The sequence below is a fragment of the Neolamprologus brichardi genome, chromosome 10 (genome assembly GCF_056152115.1).
Source record: "Neolamprologus brichardi isolate AB-2024 chromosome 10, ASM5615211v1, whole genome shotgun sequence".
NCBI classification, from domain to species: domain Eukaryota; kingdom Metazoa; phylum Chordata; class Actinopteri; order Cichliformes; family Cichlidae; genus Neolamprologus; species Neolamprologus brichardi.
In genome coordinates, this window is record NC_142113.1 from 11,459,262 (window position 1) to 11,474,485 (window position 15,224).

At 39.1% G+C, this 15,224-nt stretch overlaps 1 protein-coding gene across 2 annotated transcripts; it reads left to right on the plus strand.

The window, feature by feature from the left end:
• The first annotated feature begins 1,007 nt into the window (after positions 1-1,007).
• Positions 1,008-14,725, plus strand: cnih2 (cornichon family AMPA receptor auxiliary protein 2). Of its 2 annotated transcripts, none has more exons than XM_087847171.1 (6): positions 1,008-1,562; positions 4,521-4,589; positions 8,374-8,421; positions 10,680-10,792; positions 10,870-11,013; positions 11,141-14,725. In XM_087847171.1, the coding sequence occupies exons 1-6, from the start codon at positions 1,425-1,427 to the stop codon at positions 11,166-11,168; spliced, it is 540 nt and encodes a 179-aa protein (XP_087703297.1). In that variant the 5' UTR covers positions 1,008-1,424; the 3' UTR covers positions 11,169-14,725. The 2 variants fall into 2 exon arrangements, with proteins under 2 accessions (XP_087703297.1, XP_006799512.1); XM_006799449.3 differs by lacking the exon at positions 1,008-1,562 and adding an exon at positions 1,596-2,627.
• The last annotated feature ends 499 nt before the right edge of the window (positions 14,726-15,224 follow it).

Sequence of the window (15,224 nt, forward strand, 5' to 3'; positions counted from 1 at the left end):
GCATTTCTCTGTATGCATTATTGTAGGGTCTACTTTACAATATAAAGTGCTTTGAGGCGACTGTTGTCGTGATTTGTCGTTGTATAAATAAAATAAAATTGAATTGAACTTAATCATTTAATAGACCAATTGCCATAAACACACGAAAACACAAACATTTTTGAAATCTATCCATTGTTATTTATTAGGCAAACAATAAACTAATATCAAAATTTTTATACCAGAATTTGAGCTTCACACTGGACACCTCGGATAAGTCCGATACTAATCATGGATAGCAGGATCTTTAATTTGGCCTCTTAATCAAAAATAATGTGCTTTTCTAGTTTTTTTTATTCAATTTTTCTTTAATAAAATAGTGAATTTGAACATTCATGGATAGAAACAATAGTTATATACAAGCATTAAAAATATCATTTTGATTAAAGAGCCTACACTGACTGGAGGAGTAACCGTCACAGAAACATAAAAGATAGTAAATACCAACACTGTTAATGTGGGGCAGCTAAAAAAGGTTGGGTCATGGCATAGATCCATCTAACAGAGGAATTACTTTTCTGAATAAGCCTACATTGGCCACACAAATAATACGAGTATCAACACTTACATTAGGTGGCACTAGTGGATTCTGTTCATTAATAGAGTGAGAGAATAATTAAAAAGTGAGATTGAGGTATTTAATGAATGCACTGAGAGGAGAGAATTGAAGAAAATGACAAATGACTGAGAACAACACCCTGTAACAGACAGAGTTATATTTTATGGAATGACAGATGACTGAAAGCTTGGGTGAAAGGGGCTAATAAGGAAGGGGGGGCACACCAGACATTTGCAGCCTTCCCTGCCCCCTCATCAGTCTCACGGGAACAAGGGATTATGGAAATGTATAAATGCAAGAGAGGGGGAGTCTGACAGACAGAGAGGAAGAGAGAAAGGCAGAGGGGAGAGCAAACAAGAGCGGGAGGGAGACAGAGCGATGCTATTGGCTGACCGTTATAACATCAACCGTGATGGAAATATTTCTCTCGCAGTCTAAGAAATAGAGGAAGAGACAGCCAGAGACAGTAGACTCAGGAAGCACATTCAGGTCTGTTTTCAAAATCTTTGAAAGGGATGAAAAGAAGGGGGAGATAAAGAAGAAAGAAAGAAAGGAAAAAGAAAGCAGGGTACACGAGGAGCAGGAGAGATGATAGTAAGGTGGACTCAGTAACTTATGACTCCTGAGGGCTGTGGAGATTTTTTTTTTACTTAAGAACAGGAGCGCTTTATTTTTATTTTAAATCAGCACGAATGGGTTTCAACATGTAGACACTCTGCAGGCTACTGTGTAAATATTTCCCTGCTAGAATTTAACTATTTAACCTGCACATCAGCAGAGACAAAGCTTCACGTTTTTCTTTTTGTTTTTTGGAGATAACTGAGGGATGCGCTTGAGACAAACATGCAGAGCAGACAGTTCTGACATGGTGTCGACCCAAATTGACAGAGAAGAGGAAAGAGTGGACTGTTCAGATGCAGACACGTCTCCTACCAGGCACAGGTATTCGCTACTCGATATTAAGGTCAGTCAAGATGTCGATCCATGCTAACTGAAACTATCAATAATGTATCGTGATGTCGCATCTCTAAGCCCTCTTGAAGTGCTAACTAATCTTTCGATTCAATTAGAATATCTGCTGCCTCAGTGATTCACCCTTCTCACTTTGTGAAATCAGCAGTGGCAAGTTGTGATTTGCTTTGTCAGAATATAACTGAGTAACATGCAAAGCAATACCTTGAATCTCAGCTAGGATGTAAATAATTACTCAGCAGTTTAGCCATCATTATAAGTAAAGACTCTGTAAATAATAACTCACAGATGTAAACCTGTTAACTATGATATGGAAATATATGCGTCATTAATTGTGTTCTGGATCCCGGAGCAACAGATGAACAGAAAGCCATACAACAAACTACAAAAACTACAAAAAGCCATAACCGACTGGGACAATAATTCGCGCTGTTTTTACTGCTCTTAGTATCGACTAGTAACCTGTGCTTCTGTAGTCGGCGTGTCAGTCAGACTCTTGGTGGTTTGTCAGTAAAAACAAAAAAGGAAAAAAAACCATGATGTGTAGGCTTTGTCTAAAGAGAAACTGCAGGGAAGACAAGGAGGAGACAGACATTTTCCCTGTCAGAGACTGAAAAGAGGAGCACTGGGCCAGCGGCAGACTACTGTGGCTGTGAACAGACACATAAGTGCTTCCTAGATCAAAGCAAGGAAGGAGCTGTCCTGCTGTCAGATTTACAAAAAGAGACAAAGACAGACAGCAAGTAAGCAGTGGAGCTGCGACGTCAGCTGATTATCGATTGTTTCTAAAACTGAGTGCTTTACCCACCTGGACAATATAGACTCAGCTTGCATCAAAGGGGAAAACCAACAATAGCCTCTACCACAGTAAAAGGAGGAGGGGGAGTGACCAGTAGCCAGAGAGAGGCAGAGAGCAGGGAACCAGTTTCCTTTCTCTCCCTTCACCCGTGTCCTTGTCAGGCTGGCTGGTGCAGCCATGGCGTTCACCTTTGCGGCCTTCTGCTACATGCTCACCTTGGTACTGTGTGCAGCTCTCATCTTCTTTGTCATATGGCAGGTGAGTGGCACGGTGAACACACCAGAACTAAGACTGACACACGTAGGGCCTGCAGCATCCTCACTGTAGCATCCCACACAGGCAGACTAGCGCGGCCGCCTACACACAGGTGTACAGAGCTGCCGGCAACATAACATACACACTTCAGCCCCTCTAGAGATAATAATATGCATTAAAGGTGTAATTGTACTTATCAGACACTTCAAATGATCTCCTAAGAGCCACCAGATGACACTTTGACAAAAAGCACAGATTCCTGCTGGCTTCATCCCTCCACATAAAAGCAACTTATGATCCCAGAGAACTGACGATAAACATTTCCACGTAAGGCGTTTGGGCTTCAGCAAACTCCAGATAATGAGTACAGACAGTCAGCAAAACACAGTCATCATAAATCTCACCACCAGACTGTTGTGAATCTGTCTGCCCGCAGGCATTTTCAGTGGAATTTGCACAGCTATCGCTGGAGACCAGTGCACTCGGTTTGCCTGTTACACAGACTCAACAAACACCGCAGCTTTGATCTCTCACCTTTAACATTCCCTCCGTGGAGGCAGGAACACGGCGAAGCACAGAAACGCATCATTATGAATATAGGACTTGAAATGACTAACGTACCAATTGACTAAGTGGGTGAGACTACATATGACTCAGTGAGTGTGTCTGTGTGTGAAAGAGACAGCGAGAAGCCTGCGTCTGGCTCGGCTCTCGAGCATGTGACCGAAACGCTTATCAACCTATGATTTTGTTCACCCCTTCCCCCAGTCTGCTTCCACCCACGGGCACAGCACCCCAACTGTATGCGGCCGTCGACCAATCAGAACCTCGGTTCACTGGTATAGTAACCATGGTGCCCACTGAGGGGCTCATCATGTCGCCATGGAAACTGCATCTGTTTACAACAGAGCTAATTGCGAACGAAGACGAGGGAGAGCCATATAGGCGCGTACAGTATGTGGAAGGTGCTCTCCCCTTCGTGCCATCAGTCACTGCTGATGTTCACTTTTCTGCAAATGATGTCTGCTTGTTATGGCTTTTCAATGAGCCGTCAAAGGGAAGCTTAGCTCTTTAAAACCTGAGCCGATGATAAGCACAGCAGGTGGCCTTTACACTCCGAATTATTCGTGTTTTTATAGAGCTATTAATCAGGGAGCTAGTGAGAATAATTGTCACTTATACTCGCATCACAGGAGGCAGTTAGAGTGTATTGGTGTATCTGAACGAGTGCCCTCAGTATATTATATTTCAATATGCAGAGAGACACTCAAGATAGTGTATGTACCAGAAATGTACCGCAATGTTCTTAACCCAGCTAAAAAAATGCTCATCAAAGACCTTCTTGCATTTTACATTTCTCAAGCACTTCTTGGATGACTACTGGCATTTGTGTCTTAATATTAATCTTCCAATGTGAACTTAATTACTGGTCTCAACGTAAGAATCAAGCCTTATGTAATTGCTTAGTGCAATGCATTTATCTACTCCTGCAGCTTTTCATAGTTTTTTTTACAGGAATCGGATAATGCAAAGCTGTATGGGGGTGAATTAACCATCCAAGCTGTTCTTATTCAGGGACAAATTTCAATCAAAAATCCTTTAGCGCAAGCACTACTACATAATCACACATGATGTCAACACAACATGACCTTCCTAACAGCATAAAGGGCAATAGCAAATGTCTGCATTTACATATGCCACTAACTCACCATATGTACTCAAAGTGATCTGAAAGCAGCTGCAGCTCAACAGTGTACAGCCGACTCAGTCGAACCAAATTTACGAGTGGCGAGAAGACAACAGCTACATTTGCATTACAGTCGCAGCGTAGTGGTGGTGAAACAAAAACAAGCTCACGTGTCCAATATTATTATTTTATTTTATTTATTTTTTCAGATCATTGCGTTTGATGAGCTTCGCACAGACTTCAAAAACCCCATCGATCAGAGCAATCCCACCAGAGCGGTAAGAACCCTGCTGTTTCACTTCTTGCAAGAATGATCAAACCTTCGTGTGCACACAGAGAAATCCCTTCTTTGTACTTTCAAGGAGACTATACATTTAAGGTTTTGCCCCCCAAACATTGCCTACGCTGCATATTTTCTGAGCACAGTTCACAAAGTTTCACGTTCATTTCATAAATAAACACAGCAAACGCTTTTTCCAAGCCTGCAATCACCAAAAAAATAAAATCATCATGTTATGCAAATGAGAGTTTGGGGGTTTTTGGAGCGAAAGCTTTCAAATATTTAATTCGGCTACATTTAGCCTTATTCATTAATATTTCTAAATCAAATATTTGCCCTACTTTGAAAACACTAATCCACGCTTCCAGGTGATTGCTACAGTAACACCCAGGCAGTGTTTCCCTGAATGCTCATTTGTATGCAGATTGAAGCAATCAGCCTCCTACAAAGACCACGGCTCGTTGGCTTAATCAGTTACAGAGATTCATGCAAATGAAGTCGCTTTTTAGACAATAAGATACTGTAGTGTCGCCACAATAGGAGCACAATTTGGAGTTTTCACCTCACCGTGACGAGAACAAACGCATTCACTTGATCCAAAGTGACAGATAAATAATTGCTGATTGAAAGTTAGCGCAACTATTTATCCTCTCATGTTGCAGAGCTGTTTGCTTACAGTATGCATAAGTTTTCTCCTGAAGATGAAATAACATTATCATGAGTCAGTAGTTCGAGCTATTATTCGCTTAGCAAGTTAACAGCAGCTGTGATTATCGTTTTCACAGGATAGCTAATGTTCTAGCAATCATGTGAACCTGCATCTGAACTGCAAAGTGAGAGTGATGAGGAGTGGGAGAGGAAACTGTGAAAGGAGACTGTAGGAGTGTGAAGGCATGCCAGCTACAAGGGGGTGGACACAATAACTGCAACACCTGTAAATTATGATGCAGTCAAATACAATGGAGCACAAAAGCCACAGTGGATCTTTTACTTTCCTCAGGACAACACTGGAGAGCTGTCTGACAAACAATCCCCGTTAGAACTTTTCTGGTTTCACAGCAGTGAGATAAGTATTGAGGCCACTCTGTAGGACTGGTGACAACCTAAACACGCTGTCTGATGTCACCGTTTCAAATGTGTTCAGAAATAACTGGATCTGGCAGGACGCGACGCTGCCGGTCTCTCCCCAAAATCAATAAGCTGCACAAACAGAAGACAAGCGAAGGCAACAGCCATGGAAGATAAACAGCAATTATATTTGTGGTTAGCTGAGAGCAACACATGTTCGCTCGAGTGCGGTTGTGTACAAAAAAGGACAAAAGCAGTCAATATTTGTTGGGAAGAGAGAGAAAGAAATGATAGAAAGACAGAGCGGAAGAAGCTAGACATCTTTTTTTAAAATCAGGTTTCTGCGTAAAGCCTTTAAACACAGTAACACTCAGAGGGAGAACCACCCCATCCATAAAGAGCCCTTCTATGGCTACTTCACCTGTTAAAACAACAAAATTAAACACATCATAGTGGTAAAATTCATTCCTTTTCAGGCCTCCTTTTATGTCAGTAGCTCTAGAAAAGTTATGAGGCAGATTGTCAGGGAGATCCCTCATTTGCGTCTCTGATAATAAGTGCTTAATTAGATTACCAATCTAACTACAGCACTCTTTGCCCTGTAATTGTTGCTCCTTTATCTCTTCTGTATATTGTGTATATTGTGAAATGTCTCCGCTGCCTTTGATTAACATCCTCAGTCATGTTTCTTTATTGGAACTATTAAATATTCAGAGCAAATTGGATGACCTGACACAAATAGGGCCACCTCGGGGAGGCTACGAGCTGTAAAATCTGAGCAGCGCAATGATTTACACCGACAACAATAAACCATATGATGCACAGAAGCTAGGCTGGCACTTTCACTCCTTAAATAACAGCACTGTGGAGGAAGGACTAGAAAGAAAGAACGAAAGAAAGAAAAAAGGCAGGAAATTACACCGAGCATACTAACAACAGTGAAGGTAGAGAGCCTGTGTCTAATCCAAAATCCACTTTTCCCTTTCAGGTCACCAGTTTTAATTTATGTCCACAGACTCATAAAAGCTGGATGTTGCTCCAGCTACAGGAAGCCGATATCACCGGTTGGTAGCCAAGATAGATGCCTCAATATGTCAGAATGAATAGACATGCTTATCCACTTGATGTATTATATTTAACAAAATAAATGAAGCCAAGCAAATTAACAGCCCCGTGATAATTATCTGACGATAGACATTATGGTTACACAATAATGCAATAACTTTCTGGTGATGGAAACGGATAAACGGGGCAAATGAAGTAGAGCAAAACATCTAATTTGCCTTGCTGACTAATCAATGGACAACCAAAGAAAACATCTGCATGAGCCGAATATCTGATGTCAGGCTCATGTACTCAAAGACGGATGGCTTTAATTTTAAAACTGATAATTGAGCTTTCTATAATGGCTCACCAGAGACTCCGAGCTGATAGCTTTACAAGATAAGGTGGGAGATGTGCGCACAGGGTTTTTTTCCCCTGCAATATGAGATTTGCTTCTCAAATAGGTTTCAGCCACATAAATGAAAAACAAATCAACACCATTGTAAGTATTTTATTATTATTATTATTAATATTATTATTAACTGAAAATGAATTTATTCAAGTATAATATACAGTTTGTGTTTCTCAAATTTCATAAAAAATAACAAGTCTGATTTCTGCCAAATGTGGGCACAGGTATGATTAATGACATTCATTAAGGCTCTAGATCAGGACTGTCACTAGTGTCATTAATAAAACCTATATTTAACTCATTCTTCATGCAAAAGTTGTACCTGTTGTATGTGCCCAGATCATGGTTATGGCCTTATAGTCCACAGCCATATACCTATTCTGAGCAATGAAAAGTCCTGTCTGCACCAAACCAAGGTTATTATAAATAAAAATAAAAGACTGGCCTAAAAAACAAAAATAAATAAATAAATAAAACTAAAATACACTAAAAAAATCCATTTGAATTGTGTTTGTATCATTTTGGTCAAATTAACCAACAATACCAGAATGAAGAAGTACTTGTGTGTGTGTGTGTGTGTGTGTTTATTAGAACAGGGACGTCTATGCAACTGTGTGTGTGGGTCTGTGTATTTTAATATTGTAATACTGTTTTGTATCGTATTGTGTTGAACTTCTGACAGACTCCACATGTATAACAACAAAAAGCTGCGGCTAAAAAAAAGAACCAAAAAACTGTATTAAACTTAACCTTATTAAACAATAGAAACTAAAGCAAAATGAGCAAACTCACTCTGGAAACTACCTTAAATAAAAATTTAAAAAACAGACCTATGATAAAACTGCACCAAAGTGTAAAAATATATGTATTTTAGATGTATGATGAAAACAAACTCGGGAGTTTTAGTTTAAAAAAAAAGTAGGTAGTTAATTAATTACTTTCAGTTGGTAAGTGTATTTTTCCATGGTACTATTGTTGGCCTGGACATCTAATGTAATGTACAGCTGCATATTAGAGTATCACTATACCCATAATACTGATATTTAAGCAGGAATGCTAATATAAAACTAGCCATCAGGTCCAGTTTTTAGATTTTATCACTATATTTAATATCTGTCCAGTTTAAAAAATCCTCCAAAATAAGATTCACTCCAGTCCACGATCATCTATTGTTTCTGCTATGAGACAGCTATTTCTGTTAGGCATTGACAGTAATACACTGACTGCTGACCGGACTTTCTTTATATCCTCCCCACAGAGAGAAAGGATTCTCAACATTGAAAGGATCTGCAACCTGCTTCGCAGGGTGAGTAATAGCTGTTTTTCATCTGCTGGTGGTGGATGACTAAAGCAGAGGGGCTTCACAGAGCCATGACCGTTTGTCTTTTTTCATTGTGAGGACCATGACACACACTGATTCATTTCACATGTAGCCCGTCCCCACAACACGCCATTACCTCTTTACAGGCACACAGTGATGGAGAGCACTAATACAGCCCAGATGTTGTCAGCTTTTTATTTCAAGGCTTTCAGAAAAAGAACTTTGTGTCGTGAAAGATCACATACTGTGGAGGCCATTTTAAACATAGATGGCCAGTGCCATTAGGTTTTTTTTGAGTCAAAGTTAATGGATAAATAAATAAAAAATATATAAAATTACAAGAGTTTAATTTAAAGGCAGTAGCCACCATACTAATTGTAGTATTAGGGTCTATATGCTAATGTAGTAAAGAGCATTTTCTGAGAAGGTTTGCCCTGGGTTCAAATTGTTACCATTTTCTCGTTTCTTTTTACGTTTTTCTTTATATAACTGCTCAGTGCAAGAAAAGAAAATGCCACTGATGCATAATTACAATACTACCATGTTATTGAAAAGGAACTCTTATTGCTGCACTGGAAAAATAATTTCAATTACCCTTAACTGCTACACAGGTTTAATCTAGCGTGGTAATTAGACTACATATGTATTAGTGATATTTGCTCTAACCAATCACTGCTGAAATTGGTTCCACTAAAAATATTCAAATAATATTGAAACAGATTGTAATGACTGATGGAGCCAGCTAAGGGTTATGATGTCAGTCAAAGAAATGTAATTTGTTATTTTGCAGCCATATTTTTGAACTAGCATCAAGATCAAATTGCTACGTGTATGTGAATGTGATGTGATAGTTCTTATTAAATTAAGTTCACATTAAATAAGGTTCATTTGTATAGCACTACAAAGTACTTCCCAAAAACAGAATAAACAAACAATAGATTTTTATAAAAATTAAATTTATCAATTAATCACTTAAAATAGACCATGCAAGACTTTATAAAAGCGATAATGTGTAAAGAATAAATTGAAATGAACATAATTAAAAGTTAAAAAAAAACTTGGTGTTAAGCTAAGAATCTTAAAGATAAAAATGTTATAATAAAATTTGCAAGAACTGTACAAGGCCATTTGCAAGAAACAGGTCTTTAGCAGTAAAAACACAAAAAGAAGACACTGGCAAAACTACCCTAAATGCTGCAGGCAGGTCACCCCACAACCAAGAAGCCTACTAGGGGTTACTGGTGGGGCTAACCATGCTAGCTTGTTAGCACGGTTAGCAAGGCACATCCATAGACTGTATGAGTTAAAATGAGAAACACAGATACACAGACCTTCTAACAAATATGAAATACTAGAATTTCACTCACCGAAACTGAAGTACAAAGCCACAGCATTATCTGTAAAACAGTTCTATTAAAATGTTCTCGCACACTGAAGCCCAAGTCTGACATCTGAATTAGCGCAGGTGAAAGCTTAAAAGATTTAAGGTGAAAAGCTAAATAAAGAAAAATTCACCTCCTGTAGTCATTTTGTAGGGGTATATTAGTTATAGCAACCAAAACTCTTTTTTGGAACAAGAAAGGTCTTTAACGTGGGATTATATGGCCACTTGACTTGTAGAACAACTTTCAAGTGGCCACTTAAGGAACTTTCTGGTGCTTGTAAGCTGGCCTCATTTAGCCTAGACATTACAGTGTCGGTTCATTATCAGTGCTCTCATTGCACTGCTTTTGGCTGCTGCAAGCAGCTATTTTCAGAGAAACAGAGAAGTTCTGAAAAGTGGTAACACTCTCCCTGCCCAGCATGAAACACTAAAATGTTGATATGAAGTAAGTGTTGAGAGCTTGTTTCTGCTGCCCTCAAGTTGCCCCCCAAAAGTTTTTGTCCTTTCACAATAAATGTAGTTTTATCATCTTTGTTGCTATCCTGTTGCCATCTTGAGTCTTAACCCTATCTCAGATTTTCTCAAATAGTATTTTAACAACCAAACGCTAGACTTTACATCACAAGGAAAAAAGGTCAGCAACTTACATCACCTTCTACTAATGTATAAAAAACAGTCCACGTGCAAGTGAACGTATATTTGCACCCGTAACAGCAGCTAGCCCTGACTAACAGCAACACCTTCCGTGTGAAAGTATTTGCCCTGCAGTGTGATCTTATACACTGTAGTTTTCTAAAGAGTTGTTGGAGTGTTATCACTTAATCATTTCAGTTTCCGTCCTTCTTATATTTCTTATTAGTTGGTGGTACCAGAGTACTCCATCCACGGTCTCTTCTGCCTGATGTTCATGTGTGCTGGAGAGTGGGTCACACTTGGCCTAAATATCCCGCTGCTCTTCTACCATCTGTGGAGGTACGGTCCCACAGCAGATGTGTAACTAGTTTGTGTTAGTCTGATGGGTGAGTGAGCCAAGCCTCCTGCTTTTTCAGGTTTTTTCATCGGCCCGCTGATGGCTCAGAGGTCATGTATGATCCTGTCAGCGTGATGAACGCCGACATTCTCAACTACTGTCAGAAAGAGTCCTGGTGTAAGCTGGGCTTTTATCTTCTCTCATTTTTCTATTATCTCTACAGGTAAGTGGGAGATTTACAATGTTTCTCATTTCATAATGACACTTCAAGGAATCCTTAGACGTGTGTTACGATTCATAAATTTGTAAAATTAATTTGAATTTTTCATCCATTGCACTATTTCTTGTAGTATGGTCTACGCCTTGGTGAGCTTCTAACAAACAGGAGAGATGAAGAAATAAAATAACTGTAAAAGAAAAATTGGAGAACAAACGGAGACACAAACCTTTACTCTCTCCATGTATTCTGACCTTTCTGGCTTTGGGCTTTGGAAGTCTAACCTTGGACAAAGCATGAAGAACAATTTGAATGAATGTGAATTTTTTTCGAAAAAGCCTCTTTTCGATTGTATCATTGTACACCCGATACTGCTGTCGGACAACCGGATGAAATCTTGAAGGACTGAAACGCAGGTGTTTGTGTTGCCTTTGACCCATTATACAATTTAACAATATTTCTGAAGGGCTGGATTTTCCCCACGCTGCTCTTAATAATCCAGTCGCTCCACTCACTGTGAATCTCCAAACACTTGGGGACTGGAAAATGAAAAATTATGTCTGTATTCTTTGACTTTGACAATGTACTAAAAGCAGGATTGTTTTGCATATGGAAACTCTGACATCAAACCGTTACTCTGATCGTGTTGCAGGAAATGGGTTAGCAGTGTAAGAGGTTTAACGGACCTGACATGAGCTGGAGACCTTTAACCAGGACAGAGGATAAAGATTTGCCTGATGCCAGTATCTGCCAAACGCAAAGTCAAATAAGACATTGGTAAAAAAAAAAAAAAAAAATGAAATGAGAAAAAAGCAAGGAATTATCCAGGTTTGACTTAAATAAGTTTGACTTTAAGGGTCAATGCTTGTGATGTGCATTCAAAATAGGTGTGTCCATACGTGAGAGGGCATATTTTACGCTATATGCTAGGTTCATGCTTTCCAAAGAGCGTTCAGCTCAAACATGCCAAAATGTTACCGCTGAAAATCATTGTGCCAAATATAAAATCAAGGTCAAAAGAAAAATGATGAGACTAGAAAGTAGTTGCAGTATTTTGTGCTCTCAGACCTTATCTTTAATTCTACTTTCTTTAGCACATGATTTTTTTTCCTCAAAAAAAAGAAAGAAAAAAAACTTTAGTTTTGTTGTGTTTTTTAGTGTGCAGGAAGCACCTTATTCCTCTTTCCAGTGATGTTTACTCTTATTCATCTGCATTTATACTATAGTCATTTTAGCACAGCAACTCTTCTCTGATTCGAGGTAGAATAGCATAGCATAGTCATCTCATGTACAAAAAAGCAATTAATAACAGTAATCTAGCAATGTAAATTGAGTCATGAGACATATCGATCCAGTGTTATTCAGTGTTTGTAACAGTGAGTGGGACAAAAGTGGCAGATGAGACAATAACGACTCTATGACAGTGTTTCAGCTGTTTAAGGAGTGCAATGACAGCATCGCAATACATCTACAAACATACAGCTGCAAAGGCAACAGACGTAAGAGACACACAATCTTGCTGATGACCAAGATTTATAAACAGCAAAGCCTTTCCTTGGCTGGCCTTTGCCGCCATGTGTTCATTAGATGGATCTGTTTGCAGATAAGTGATGGTTCAGATGTGTGATATCAGTAGGAAAACAGAAACTCTGGGGGCCTAAGAACAAGCTGTGCCATATTTGCCATACACCAACTCCAGGTGTACTAAATGGTGGTGTCTGATAGACAAACTGTGGGCTCAGATAGGAAAAAATGAGGTAAGGAGTCTCCGGAGAACACGGGTGGGCATTTCTCAACTGGTAGACATGGCTGGCTGTAATCAGTTACCTTGCCCCCAGCCCTGACTAACCACGTCTTACTGTCAAGGAATGCCCACTTAAAATAATGGTCTCAGCTGCTGCAGCCTACTGAAGTTCTTGTTACGTAGAAGAATTCACAGCAAAAATTGACACATTGTCATGACTTTTATCCAATAATTAAATAGTAGATCTGTTTAAATAAATTTAATTACATTTTATTTTGATAGCACAAAATCACAACAACAGTCACATTCATATTACAAAGTAAAGACTCTACAGTAATAGAGACAAAACCCCAACAATCAAACGACCCCCTATGAGCAAGCACTTGGCAACAGTGGGAAGTAAAAACTCCCTGATCATTCGATCAGTGATAAAAGTAACTGTATAATTTTCCAGTGTGTGTTAGCGATATATGAAATTTATTTCTGATGAAAACTATATTTTCCTTAGAAAACATCCACACTGCACTGTATACCAGTGATTGAGGCTGTTTTGCTAAGCTCAGCAAATTCAATACAAATGTGAACACCAGTGTTTGTGTACATCAGCATTTCACGCTTTCTTGCCCTGCCTGTACGACTTTTTTCACTGTAGTTTTAGCAAATGTCCCTCAAAACAGGAATAAATGCAATATTTCTTATAGAAAGAAACATTTTTGCATCAGCACTTTTTCCGGCAACAGCACTGTGTTTATCAGATTCATAACACATTAGCCCCATGCACATTTGTGAAGCTGAAACACTGGGGGGAACGAAATGTACCAAGCCTTTGCTTCAACTGTAATACTCACATCAGCTGAATTGTGGTTTGTTAATTTTCACAAAATGTGTTGGCAATTTGGAAAGGATGACTTTAATTCCTAATATTCAATTCAATTCAGTTTTATTTATATAGCTCCAAATCACAACAACAGTGGCCTCAAGGTGCTTTATAGGTGGAAGGTAAAAAAGTCCCTACAATCCCAGCAATCATATGATCCTCAGTGAGCAAGCGCTTTGGTGAAGGTGGGAAGGAAAAACTCCCTTTTAACAGGAAGAAACCTCCAGCAGAACCATGTGTAGGGAGGTGCGGCCATCTGCCGTGACCTTTTGGGATGAGAGGAGGAAGACTGTGGAAGAAAAGCAGAAATTAATAACAATTAATATAAATCCATGAAGTTTCCAGAACGTACTTACAGTTCTAAACTCACCTTTAGATTAGATGAAACTTTATTAATCCCTCAGGTGGGTTCCTTCGGGAAATTCAGTTTCCAGTAGCATAGCACCGAATGCTAAATTGACTGACATACAGTATGCTCTACATTACAGGAAGCCTAATTTCTTCAAAAAAATATATCATATATTAGTCTTAAAGGAAAAAAAAAAGTTTTATAACCATTAATAACCCGTGTCGCTAATGTAGCTGCACTGTAGATGTTCAGGACATACACATACATATATATAAACAAAGCCTTATCTAAGTCTGAAATCATGGCACGCAGAGCAAATCAAACTGCCTGTGTGATCTGAATCGCAAGCACTGAAGCAATTTCAGTAGGCTGTCAGTGTGTCTGAAGACAAGATGGTGTATGCTGTTCCAAATAATGTCAAAAGTAATCACAGGACACTGAGACCTCAAAACTACAGTGTGAGCGTGTAGAGTCTGGACAATCGCTACTAAAGCACAGGAACACGAGGAGAAAAAAAAGGGGGGAGGAGACATACAGCTTGGTTGAATGTCATGTAGTTGCTGTGAACAAAGCCTTTTAGAAAACTGTATTTGAGTATAATTATTTGTATCTGTCTTTTATACATTTCTCATCAACGTACGCTACAGTAAATTTGGTGGATGACTTTATATATATAGATATTAGGCTACACTATGATGTACAGCTATTCACATGCCGTATTCTAATAAAACAACGATGCCAAAATGTCCATTTCTACGTCGCTCATTTCCTGCCTGTTGAGGGTCAGCATTTATTTGTCCATCTGTGAAGAGTTGTCACAGAAATGCGATGTTTCTTCCGAAGATGTGCTGGAAGAGAAAAAATAAAACTGAAGGATGATGGGGACACTGAGTGGTGCATTAGACTGAGGGATAGGAGACGAACTGCCTCATTGAGAAGCTGTTGAAAAACAGCTGCATTTAGAAGTGGTTCCAGAGACATTCAGCCAACCTCTCTACAGGCACCAGAATAACTAAATACCAATACTGATGTGGAAAAAGCTTCTACTGGAGGGCAGCAAAGAGAGGATTAAAGCCTTTCATTAATGTCTGCACCTTCAGAATACTAACATTTCAAATTATAGAGCTCTGGATGCCTATTAGATTACATAATAAAATGAAGCTGACAGAGTTCGTCTCCACAGAGAGACATCATCACTTCTGAAAATGTCACTGTAGCTATGTAACATTTAAAATTCACAAGTTGTG

Excerpts from the sequence above, each read along its gene's own strand:
- cnih2 (XM_087847171.1), top strand. The coding sequence starts at position 1,425 with ATGCGCTTGAGACAAACATGCAGAGCAGACAGTTCTGACATGGTGTCG. Across the intron at positions 1,563-4,520 it reads ATTCGCTACTCGATATTAAG|ATCATTGCGTTTGATGAGCT; the intron begins GTCAGTCAAGAT and ends TTATTTTTTCAG. Across the intron at positions 8,422-10,679 it reads TCTGCAACCTGCTTCGCAGG|TTGGTGGTACCAGAGTACTC; the intron begins GTGAGTAATAGC and ends ATTTCTTATTAG.